The 12,772-nt window shown below is 35.7% G+C and overlaps 1 protein-coding gene across 2 annotated transcripts; it reads right to left on the reverse strand.

Moving 5' to 3' along the window:
* Nucleotides 1–793: 793 nt before the first annotated feature.
* Nucleotides 794–11,113, reverse strand: LOC128878375 (putative uncharacterized protein DDB_G0277255). 2 transcript variants are annotated; one of them, XM_054126528.1, is made up of 9 exons: nucleotides 10,843–11,113; nucleotides 6,739–6,852; nucleotides 6,303–6,665; nucleotides 5,950–6,219; nucleotides 5,487–5,880; nucleotides 4,509–4,943; nucleotides 4,060–4,435; nucleotides 2,290–3,989; nucleotides 794–2,073 (listed from the first exon to the last, which is right to left on the reverse strand). In XM_054126528.1, the coding sequence occupies exons 1-9, from the start codon at nucleotides 11,107–11,109 to the stop codon at nucleotides 2,003–2,005; spliced, it is 3,990 nt and encodes a 1,329-aa protein (XP_053982503.1). In that variant the 5' UTR covers nucleotides 11,110–11,113; the 3' UTR covers nucleotides 794–2,002. The 2 variants fall into 2 exon arrangements, with proteins under 2 accessions (XP_053982503.1, XP_053982495.1); XM_054126520.1 differs by having other exon boundaries at nucleotides 4,509–4,946.
* Between the last annotated feature and the right edge of the window lie 1,659 nt (nucleotides 11,114–12,772).

Here is a 12,772-nt window from a genome sequence, read left to right on the forward strand (position 1 = left end):
TGGATATTTTTTGAAAAAAAAAGAGCAATAACAAAAATCGCCAATCTTAATTTGTTAATAACGATTAATTTCTCATTAAGAATAATAATAATAATAATCTAAATAGACAAATACACTTTCATTCATTTATACGAAACTTATCTGCGGTAATCTGTTATTCTAGTTACCATCAAAGGCGATAAGTTTTCACACACTTTCTCATTTATACCTTTGCTCAAAGATGCGTGAGATTTGTGTTTGAATTGAAAACTACCATGTAAATTTAATCTTTGTTTCATTATTTTGTTCGCCTATCGAAAAATAAAATATGTTAACGAATGTTACATCCTATGTTAACAAATAGAATCATCGCGAAAGGAATCATGCTAAGTCTGTTTCCTTTTTTGATTCTCTACTCGTATAAGTTTCCTTCTTTTTTTTTTCTTTTTCTTATTATAGAACGATACCAACCGGCAAACTGTATTACTTACATTCTCGTTCGTTTGAATTCAGAAGATAACACAATTCCGCTAATGATTCCGACAAATTTAAATAGAAGTTCAAAAACAAATTTGGACATCGGCTAGTAGAAGAGTTTCTACACGAACTACATGCATTCACACTATCATACTTTATGATCACAAGCAAGTATTTTTATTATAATTATCATTACCAATAATTAATAATTAATTATTCATTAAATAAGCGAGTCTGTGTAAAAATTTAGCGTTTTTCGACACATTCGCACTCTTTCTCACTGTATCCATTCAGTTTATGACCTTGAGCGCAACATTTGCAAAAAATCAGTTTATGATTCTTTCTTTCTTTTTTTTTTTGTTCCTTAAATCTCTTAAACTATTATCTGTCGCAGCTGGAAGAAATAACCACTCCATAAAGTCATAAGTCAATCACACTATTTTTTTTTTTTTAATATTTTACACGTGTTCAATGTCACACTTACATTCACCATTTTTTTTTGTTTTGTTACACTTCGCACATCCTTATAGCTTTCTTTACGTTTCTTTATGCTGTCTCGAATAAAGTACGTTTAACCTAGCAACCACTATTTTCATTTTGACCTTCTTACAGTTTCGATGAAGACTCACTGACTGTTGCAACAATCCTTGTTTTCAAGGTATCGTTTAAGATCATCTCGGCTCGCAACATTTCAAGTTTATTAATAGTTTAGCAATATTTTTGACGGACGATCTCAATTTGGCATAGTTAACGTAACAGGCTTCATTCAACTATTCGTAGACTTTATTACAATGGTCTAAGGTGTATTCTGTTATTTTAAAGGCATCAGCATAAACCACTGTCACAGCACATGCAGTTCTTGAAAAATCTGCTTCATGGCAATCTTGTTTTTTTTTGTTTTTTTTTTTTTTTAAGTTACTTTAAACCTCCTTCGATAGTTTTTGTATTTTTTTTCTTTTCGAAATTGCATACCTCCGTATCGATTCGAAAAACATTTTCCAAAATGTATACGAGGCGTTTTGCAGATATACGACTTTCGCATTTTTTTCGTTTTTTTTTTGTTTTTTACAAGAAAATTTGTTTTCGTTTTTTCAAAGAAGGGGAAATACGTTTCGTGTGTTACTAGTTCGTAATATTCAGTCAAATATTGTATCGAATGACAATACTGAAACTTTGATGTTGTTACGACCTTTTCAAAGGTATTTGTAACTTTTAGAGTATGTACAACAATGGGACATACAATAAGTTTCGTCTTTTTCTGGTGATTGAATTTTATATACATTATCTTCAGAGGTACACTTTACGCCGCGTGGCTCTACAGAATTATCACTGATGATTTGACTCGAGAATTAGTACAGTTTGTTTTTATTATGATCGGTAATAAAAGTTCGACCATTTCGTTTGCGTTCAGATACTCATTCAGTTTTGCATTAGTAAACAGACTCTTCTAGCTGTTTGTATTTTATAACGGATAACTCGTGATAGATGCAATCTTGCGATACAAAAACATTGTTGTGTTATTTACCCCATCCTTTTAGTGCCCGTTTCACTGACCACTGTAGAACTGTATACGGCCACTCGCGGTAACTGGCATCTCCCTCATAACAGCGTCCCATGCTATGTTAACAAACAAAAGAGAACGAGACATTTGAATTTCTCGTAATCAAATCGTAAATATGACCAATTTCGCATTTTTTTAATACTATTTGTATATCGTAAAATAAAATTAGACGCTTGCTTGGACCGACTTATTCTCAAAGAAATTTTTGCTAACAATTAGTTCGTATCGTGTTAAACAAAAATTATAAAATTCTAGAATAAAAATTCACTTACCCAAGCCGACGAACGAGACGATTTTATCGTGATTGTATGTTTGGATGTTAACGTCTTCCTCAGGAGCCACGTAGAGCATAGAAAAATCTTCTTTGGGTTGATGGTATTTTTCCATGATTCCTGGTGGTGGCGTGGGTGGTGGCGGCAGACACGTGGGTGGAGGAAATCTTGGTGGATAACCCATGCATGGTAACCGTTGCACCATCACAGGGTGCATAGGTTGTTGGGTCACATGAGTATTTGGTGGTTGCATGAAATTAGGCGTAAATTTATCACATCTCATGTGTTTTTCGAATATTGGTGGATATCTGTCGAAATTCGACGGTGGTTTGTTTATGAGCGAAGGAACTACAGAAGGAAACACAGAACTGGCAGTTGAAGTCTCTTCGGTGGCAGAATCTTCGGATAATAAAAGTTGTTCATTGATCTCGAAACCGAACCTAAGTTCTGTCGGTAAGTCATTGTTCTTGGTGACGTCAGATGAAGTCTCATCTAACAATATGACTGCGGGTCTTGAAGATTTTTGTTTGTTAGACGCCTGGAGCTCCGTTTTTTGAGACTGATCTTTGTCCGAAGCTGTACTTTGCTGTTTCGGTTTCTTACACTCGATATCTTCTTGTGGATCTTGTTTCACGTTCACAGAATACGTATTTCCCGATTTAACTAGCTCGTGCTTAGAGTTCGCGTCTTGTTCTTTCACAGTTTTCGCTGGTTTCTCACTCTTAACTAATTTAGTAACATCCGAATCGACATTTTGATTTTCTTGCGGCAACTTTGGATTACTCTGAACGTTGACTTTTTGTGCCTCGATGTCGTCGCACGATCTTGTTACTGGATTATTTTTATTTTCGGAATCCGCGCCGGTGGGACCTTCTGTATTAGGCAATTTTTTAGTGTTTTCATCGTGAGATAAATATCCGGTTTTCTTGAAATGCTGACCTTCGTTCGACACTTCGTTTTGTACATTTTGATTGCTTTGAACGTATCCCCGACGTGTTCGAGGATTGTTACACTTTATATTTGCAACCGAATCTTTACTGTTAACGACACTGGAGTTGGGATTGTTATTATCAGAATCAAGAGTACAATTTGTCACTGTATTACAGAGCTTTGATGGCGCGGGATTCGTCACTGAAGTCTCGTTTGAATTCGCGCTGTGATTAATAGAATTCGCGTGTTTTTGTTCCTGCTGCATTAAACTTTGATGCATTTTCTCAATGTCTTGAACGTATTTAATAACTTGGATATTTTTATTGATAGCTTCCTTTTGAGCTTCCGCCTTCTTCCTTTCCGTTGAATTCTTCATCTTCGACGACAATGTCGGCGAAGGTGGCTTATCGAAACTGAGGTTCAATATGTGATTCGTGTGAGTGAAGTTGTGTTGCTTCGCTTTTCTGTCTGTGTGTTGTAATTCGTCTAAACTGGGATAGTAATCCTGAGGAACTTTGTCTGGTTCCGAGGGCGTCTTCGGTGGCACACTAGGCCACGTAGATGTGTTCAGCATACTCGGAACGATCGAAGACATATTTAATACCGCGCTGGGTGTCATGTTGATAGTCGCCATGCGAGCTATGTCTGCGTAACTTGCCTGCGGCGTTCCGCCCGATGAGGTAGCTATTTTCGATAAGTTGTGTTTGGACGTGTTCGATGTGACCGGCAACGAATGGACAGAGTCCGAGTCACTGCTATCCGATTTGTCGCTGTAACCAATAATTATTTTAAATTATTTAATACAATTAATAATTAAAAAAAAGTAATCGTAGTAATTACCTTGGCGGCATACTGCTTGCCGATTTTCGTCTAAGTTCAGGAGAAAGAGGCGTTCTATATTCGTTAGAGAATCCTCTCGAGTTCTGGAGGTAAGACCCGGATGTTGTCAGATTTTGTGCTCTGCTACCGCTAGAACTTCTTCTTTGCTTTTTACTCTTTTTCTTTTTCGTAACTACCAGAAATTCTGTTTCGTGTTCGGACTCTGGATTGATTTTTTTATTGGAGTTTCGTCGACTAGCATAATCATCTCCAGTATCATTGCAATATATAGACTGACCTTCTTCCGTTCCCCAGGATCGTCTATCACCACGACTATCGATAGCTGTGTCCCCCGTACTTCTTTGTTTCGCGCGACGTAAAGCAACGTTAATTGTACCTATCGAAGCGATAATAGAATGTTTAATAATCTAAGAATGTTATCCAAATCTGTCGATATTAAAATTACTTACCATGTTGACTCGACAAACTACTGGCACCGCTAGAACTGACACTTTTTTCTGTTGTTAGGTCTTCCAACTTGGTCTTGGATATTTCTTCGAGTGAATTGGACTTCTGTAACTTGGCAGGCAGCTGTTCTTTTTTAGTATCTTTTTCTCTACTCCTCGGTTTCGTTCCAGAACTAGTTTTTACTCTCACAGGATTACCCGGTTTTCCTTTTTTACTTTTAGATTCTTTGTTTTCGATGAAGTTAATTAAATTCTCAATGTTATCTTCGTTGCGATGACCTTCGATAGTCTCGGATTTGTAAACAATAACATTGGGTTCTTGGGTATGTTTTCTTCGAGGTTTTTTGCGTTCTCCGTTGTAATTTTGCACTGCATTTCCATTTTCATCCAAGGACTTCTTCTCTCCAGATGCTGTAGTGTGTGCTGTATACCTGGAACCTTCTGTGCAAAATCCATACATTTTAACTGGATATAAAAATGAAGTTTGTAGTATACAAGGTGTCTCACAATAAGTGGCATTTTTTATATGTAGTATCGCTTCTTTCTGTAATACCATTCATTGCAAGAGATCCCGTGTATAAAGGCGAAATGTAAAAATGACTATTCAGTTAAAGGAGTAAATATGTTCTTCGATTGAAATAAAATTCTCACACGACCGTAACCGTTATTTTTATTTTAATATTTGCATTGTTTTTGGTAATATACTTTGATACAGTAAGTCCTTGAGTTACGCGGATGTGTCCCCCATTCGAGTCTCTACATATATATATTTTGTACGCATGTATAAATATTAATTAACATATTAATGTTTTTTTCCTCCAATTTTGCTTTACATAAAGAAGTATATACGGATCCATTTAACATTGTTTAATTTACGCAGAAAACTTTGGAACGAATTAATCGCGTAAGTGGAAGACTCGCTGTATCGCAATAGCTGCATGACAAATGAATTATATTCGATAATTTTGATATTTGACCTACCCATTGTGATATTCTGGGTTTGCAAGGACGCAGACATCATGGAGCATAAACTTGGAACTACTTTACCCTGACTAGCACTAGAACTGTTCGAGGTTCCACCAATACCACATTTCACACTATTAAAAGTTTGAAAAGAGAGGGCTCCAGTTACCTCTGTACCATTGACAGATATTTTTGATTTATCTTGTTTCCCACTGTGTTCTCGAAGAGAAAAATCTATAGTAGTATCCACGGGAGTTTGAGCTATATCGAAAGTAGTACGTGATGTATATTGAGGTCTACGCGGTTCAATAATTTTCATTTCAGTTCCTTCATCATCTTCTGTATCCAAAGAGTGAGGTCTTTGAACCCCACTTATTATGGATCCCACATTCCTTTCGCTGATAGTACCCACCTAAATAAATAACCAAAAAGAAATATCAACAATTCTTGGATTATATGTTTACGCGTAACGTTAATTTACCTCAGCATCGCCTAAATCAATCACCATGTAATCTGACTTATACTCTGGTGGCGGATTATCTGACTCGAGCATTTCATTTGTCCCGTATTTTCCTTTGTTATTTCTTTTCTCACGTACTTCCAGTTCAGATTCGCAAAAATCTTTTTTTGTGTCTTTCTTATCTTTCTCCTTCTCGTCCTTCTTTGTGCTACTGTACGATGGTTTGTCTAAAGATTTGGATTTTTCTTTATTGGTCCAGTCGTATACTGTCCTTTCCTCGCAGAAACCCTTCTTCATGTACCGACAAAATATGTATTTAATTAAAATTTAATATCGGTCAAATTAATTAAAATTAAAATTTTTTTAATACATACCTTTTTATCAAACAATAAGTCTAAATTAGCCAACGAAGCAAGACTGTGGGATGCATTTACGTTCGAAGGTAACGAACCGCCTTCTCTTTGCCTAGCAGATACACTGGGTCCTGTATATTTTTTATTTTTTCTTCTACTTCCTCCGTAAGTATGGCTCGAACCAGATGTCAAATAAGCAAAACTACTATCAAATTCTGAAGCAATCGGTTGGGCCAAATTTTGTAATGATCCTCCGTGTGTAAGTCTTTCGGATACAGAGTCTCTTTTATGTCTTCTACGATTTGATCCAGGTAGACAGCGTGAATTAGTTATTATCCTACGTCCTTCTTCGGTCTCGTCGGCTTCTGCTTCCTGCAGAAGTTCCTGAAATAAATATTATAAAATTACTGTTACGAAAAAATATAATGGTTGGAAACAGAAAGACCAGCAAGCTTACTTTAAAAAGACTGGATTTTCCTTCGCGATCTTTGGGACACTTATATGTTATAGCTTCATCTAACAGTGCACGTAATTCACCCTCATTTAATGTGGACAAAGTAGCTGGTTCTTCCTGAAAATCATAAAAAATGGAAAAGTTGAAACTTTGTTCATATTATAATTTGAGCTGGAAAACAAATGTATTAAACACTGTTATAAGCATCTCTCTTTTCAAAACATATACGACTATAGAACAAGGGTGTGTTCTTATTGAACAAGAACTATTATGTAAGCATACACTGAATCGACAATACTGAATATCTCTACATAAAATGCATGTTGGTCGATTATAAAAAAGAATAATCTATAGAATATGCATACAGAGCATAAAATGTTCTTTCAAATTCAGTTTAAATCCATTATATAGCATAAAACTTATGTTAAATGATATGTTTGCAAACACTTTGTTTGTAACCTGTACATGGTAGAGGAACATGTTTTGCAATCTAGATTCAAATATGGAAAGTATGCCAAGGGATCGATCTGAACTTTACGAGTAAACCATATGTGGAAACACACTTCAAGATGTGCTAACAAAGAAAAGGGGATTTGGGACATGTATACATTAATCTTTTAGATTACTTCTGGTACAGTTGATTATATTTATATTATATTATTCTTCGTATCCTTAGAATCATTCACAAGCAATAGCATAAAGTACATGAACCTTTTTAATGCTTAGTAATATAAACTGATGACATATAATGATTAGATCCATATTAAGTTAACACCAAAAGATAAATTTTGTTTTGTAACATTATTATATTATTGCACATACTGTACACCATAGTATGAACTAGTCCACAATGCAGATAAGCACGGATATAGATAGATTTAGAGAGAGAATTTAAGGTTTCACTTATTGGATTTTGCGTAGAAATATAGAAATCACATAGAAAAAAAAAAGTATATGGATATAAATGATATGTAAAGCTGTCAAGATTAATACTTCATACACATGTATACATATATACATATTATTATTAACATATGTTAACGATATATAAATTTTATCATTGTAGACATAATTGCAAAGTATGTTTATCACTAAGAAAAATGCGTATATTCTTAATTTCGTTATTATTTACCTGCAATTAATCTGTAGGAATGACATGTAACATTACTACATCAGAATGTATATAGCTGTTTACATAACAGTAAAAATGATTGGTTCATAGGTTTTAATTCCATCTACTTACAAAATACTGCATAAATACTGTTACGAAAGTGATATCTTTGCCCGTAGGTTATAAACAAAGTAGGAAATACCGTAGAAGAAACCATATAGATCGTGTCATTTATTTTCGTGATAATTTGACTAACTCTGTCGCACGGTAACCTGATTAGCTTCATTCGAAGCAAAACATTTTTATCGGAATGGCTGCCCGTGGCAAAAAAAGAAAATAATTGACTGCCACGGACTTTTGCTCCTTTTTTCATTTAAAACAGTACACAAACGTCGCCGAAACAAAGCATTTTGTTAACGAACTTTATTCGAAGCGACGTGTGAAAGCTAAACGCGATTACGATTGCTCCCAGAATACACCATTTTTATGGAGATAACAAAACCTTTCCGAACTTATTGACCGTGAATCGTCGTACGTACAAATGAAGCAGTCTGTACATTTTCGTACTTAGGTTAACGATAAACTGTTATCGTTCTTCTGAATAAGAAAGAAAGAAAAAAAAAAAAGAAATTATCAATCTTTTCACGGTGTTAAGTAACATGCCTCGAAAAAAAGGAGAGAGGCAAAAGAAAGAAAAGAAAAAATAACATATCGCACGAACAATACAGACCAATCGTTTTTGAAGATTTGGAAAGAACACTGTTAATGAATACTCGCAAGTAAGTCCTTGGAAATGCGAAAAGGATAGCCAATAAGCGAGTTTACCTACGCTTGTAAATTAAAATAGGACACACACCAGGAATGAGTTTGGGCTTGTCCAGAGATCGATAGGGGGTCGCGATTAGCTAATTGAGACACGAGGAGATACCGGGGTGACTTACAGACGAAGGAAAAATCTGCTGGGCAGTGCCGGCACGGAATTTATATTTTTAGAGGGCACCTGGGTCGGCTGCAGTCGTCTCTGCTCCGTCGAACTGCAGTCCTGCAGTATAGCACCGTTACGTAGAGATTTTGCGCATTTGAGTACACGAGAAACGTAGTCGACGATATGATATCACTGTTCAGAAGAAATAATATCGGCAGTGTCAAGAATATGCTGCCGATTTAAATGCTATTATGACGAGCGGGCGCGGCGCGCTCTTCTCAGCATGGCCGCCGCCATTACACTGAGAGCACGGCCATTCCAGGATCGTAACAAGCAGGGGGCCTCTCGATGCCCGAATTCGGTATCCTTTGTCAATCTACCTTGTTGCCAACATTTCATTCGAACAATAGGCAACGTACAAAGTTGATGTGTAACCAGCGACTTATTTACATTATTTATTCGATCGAACAATTGAATTATTCTTTGGTCTTATTCTGTAATTCAAGTGTTTAAATATAAACAAGACAAATACCATACAAATAAAGAATATTCCCCACGAAAATAAGACAAGTGTCGCAACAAACTACACACATTATTCGAACGAAAGTATTTTGTCTAGATAAATATTTATTCGAATAACACCCAATTTTGTCAGGCCCTCGATCGTGAAAATATGCGAATGCAAGCTATCAAATTTTGCGCCGAATAAGCTCTACTGAATTCGAAAATATTATCAAAGCTAAAATGAGATCCAACTATCGCGATTATATTAACAAAATTTTAAATCCGTAGAAACATAACTTCTTTGATAATTATTTACTACATCACGACCTCATCGATTTCAATGATTTTAATTGTCGATGGAGGAAGATCACTTACTGTTCTAGAATTAAAATTAATTGTTGCTTAATCTTAATTTTCAAGATGTATTCGAAATTTAAATTATAATATAAAACCACGCCTACGAAGGTACGACGTTGAACTCTCGATTGGTAGCTGAGGTCCCAATCGGAAGTCTTGTGTCCAGGGATGAACGAAATGTATTTTAGAAAATCACGAAATATTTTATTAATTTGTACTCTGTTCGTAGTCGAGTATTTAAAAGCGTCCGCTTGTTGTATTCGTTGAATGTGCAACAACAAAATACATTTTTATTTGACTCTCGTAATTGTGCGGTTAGCGAATGCAGAATATATTAGCATTTCATATTTGATAGCTGAATAAATGTAAAATACTTTATTCAGTTTAAGTATTCGTATTTTAATCTAATAACGAATAACGAATACATGCTCCGCGAATAAATATTTTTTTGTTTACTCTCTGACATAGTTCAAGGACATTGAAATCAGTGAGATCATTTGTGATAGCCCCACCACTTCACCAGATAGGATAGTATGATAAATAAATTGTAACTTAGAACTCTAAAGATGGCCTTGCAGAACAGTGTTGTAAGCTATTTTAGTTAGGTGTTAGTATTACTAAAAAGAAGTAGTACATAATTATATAACGAAGACCTAAACTAATATTCTTCAGCAATAGAGGCTCCTCATTTAACCACTAATTTACATTATCAGAAAGACCATACACTAAAGAGTCAATTGTAACAAGCTAGTGTCTCCAACATAAGGAAGCCAAGAGATACAATGCGTGCATTTTTGCATGTGTTCCTTATTTCTGATTTTCTGTCTGTCATTTAAAATGTATGAATACTTATAAGAATCTATTAACAGTAATTGATACCTATTTCACATATTACATTACTTTTGATTAATAAAATAACTGCAATAGTTCCTTTTTCAATTTGCAATTTCTAAATGTGGCTAATAACAGTAGAATGAAAAACATACTAGTGTATCTAACATCTTATTTATCGTAAGAGAACATAAAGGATTAATATTAACATATGTACAGTGTACAACTGTTCTCTTGTGTCTGGACTTATCATAATATATATAAATTAATCTCTGTTGTCGATGTACACGCATAGAATAACTTTTTGCTTATATTATGTCTGCTTTTAAATTCAGATAAATACCAAGTATCTACTATGACTACAAAACTTTTAACTCACCTGTTTATTATCAGAGGTGACAGAAGTCGGTGCACTTTGGCTCGTAGGATCTAAATTAGTATCAGTGTTCGTCAAAGCACTCTCTGCACTTGAACTCTGGTTACTAATAGTCTCCACGCTTACGACTAAATTTTCTGTATCTCTTTCGTTCGAGATTTCACTACGATTGGTTTCAGCAGCTTTATCGGGTGCTACCGGTTCTTGACGATGTTCCGGCCCTGGGGCCATTTTGGTCGAAATTGACAGCGTTGTGTCTGCTGTACTCATAGCTTGTTCATCGTTTTTCTTTGGTGTTTCAAGGTCTAACGACCCGTTCCGATCGATCTTAGATGATGTTGATTGATCATCACGTAAAATTCGTCGATTTCATTTTAGTTTGTCTAACCATTATACTATCACGTGCGCGTGGACGAAAGCATTTTTCATTGTATCGATATCGCATTAGGTTAAAAACGGATCGTGAATTCCAAATATATCGGTACGTGTCAAGGAACCATACACGTGTAAACACCAACAAGAGTTTTTATAGAAATTAGAAGATATAATCGAAGACCTTTTCAATGTGCTCGACTTTACGCGCGTACCACGCGCGCTGCGAAGGTGACAAAAATGGCACCGTCCAGCATCTACTGTCGTAACTGTCGATCAATCGAAGTAACTATTGTATTCATACGATTCTTCTCTTTTAATTATCTATGTATATCTTTAATTCGCTTGCAAGTTTCCGTTTTTATACGTACAAGTCCAATTCGATCCGTTTTCGTGTTTTGATACCACTAATCTCTGGTTGTTGAGGTTATTTTCGATCCGCTTGTCAGCTTTCGGCCACAGCTGTCGATAAAGCACGTTCTACATTCCATCGAGTCGAAATACACATTATATTTGCTGAATCGGTGATCGCAAACTACTTATTCTGTATTCGTGTTATACATTTATCGAGGAAGAAATGCGAAAACAATGAAAATACTCTGGCGACACGTCGTCTTATTATCGATACGTTCGTAACTTGGAATTGTTTGTTGTATTTTCAATAATATTTTCAATAATATTTTCAATAACATAAAAGGTACTTAATTTGCAACTTATGTAGTCTCTTCAATTTCGAGCGAGCATGTAAAATAAAAAGGAAAGAGTTTCGAATCATTCAATCTGTGCGAAAATTGTAACAGTGTTAAAACGTATAATGAATATAAGACGAATGGGAATGCTTTTCATAACACTTGTCAAAATTGCACGTTGAAAACGGAAAATTGCAAGTATCTTCGGTTGACATGTCAAATTAGTTTCGCACGCCTTTATAGTCGGAGAAGGCGTCGAAGAAAGTCCAATTTTGGTGTTACAAAACGAGCTTGATAATCGCCGTAGTTCGGAGCAGTCATAAATTCAAAATGGCCGCTGTCGATATTAAAATGCACATTTTCCCCACGGAACGTTGCTACGTTAAACTTGTGTTTTCATTAAATGAAATGCGATTTATCAATAGCGTTGCTCCAACCGTGCACGGGCGGAAGACGCGAGAACGTATTTGTCCAAAACGACGACAATGTTTCTGACATTGCTTGTACACACACCGAAGAGTATATAGTTCGTTCTTGTCACTATTCGTTCGTACATGAGTCTCGGAAGACTCTGAATATCACTTTTCAAACATTTCACTGACAAGTGAGAACGTATCACCGAGTCACAAGTAGCCTGATCGGATCATCGAAGCGTATTCCAAAATCCTCGGTGAATTATCGATCGCATAATGTTACTTCTGTCCGTGCACTTTTTCACGACAACACAAAAGCTAAGTGGACTGCCTTTTACGGAGACACTCGAGCCAAAGGAAAACACGAGATTCTGTCAATGAAATTTATTTCAAATACAACATAAATTGTATCCGAGCGAAAGAAAAGTAGCCCACCCAAAACTTCATAGCACGATGTCC

This window comes from Hylaeus volcanicus, chromosome 1 (genome assembly GCF_026283585.1).
Source record: "Hylaeus volcanicus isolate JK05 chromosome 1, UHH_iyHylVolc1.0_haploid, whole genome shotgun sequence".
Taxonomy (NCBI): Eukaryota; Metazoa; Arthropoda; class Insecta; order Hymenoptera; family Colletidae; genus Hylaeus; species Hylaeus volcanicus.

Excerpts from the sequence above, each read along its gene's own strand:
- LOC128878375 (XM_054126520.1), bottom strand. The coding sequence starts at position 11,109 with ATGAGTACAGCAGACACAACGCTGTCAATTTCGACCAAAATGGCCCCA. Across the intron at positions 6,220-6,302 it reads ACTTATTGTTTGATAAAAAG|AAGGGTTTCTGCGAGGAAAG; the intron begins GTATGTATTAAA and ends CGGTACATGAAG. Across the intron at positions 2,074-2,289 it reads CGTCTCGTTCGTCGGCTTGG|CATGGGACGCTGTTATGAGG; the intron begins GTAAGTGAATTT and ends TTGTTAACATAG.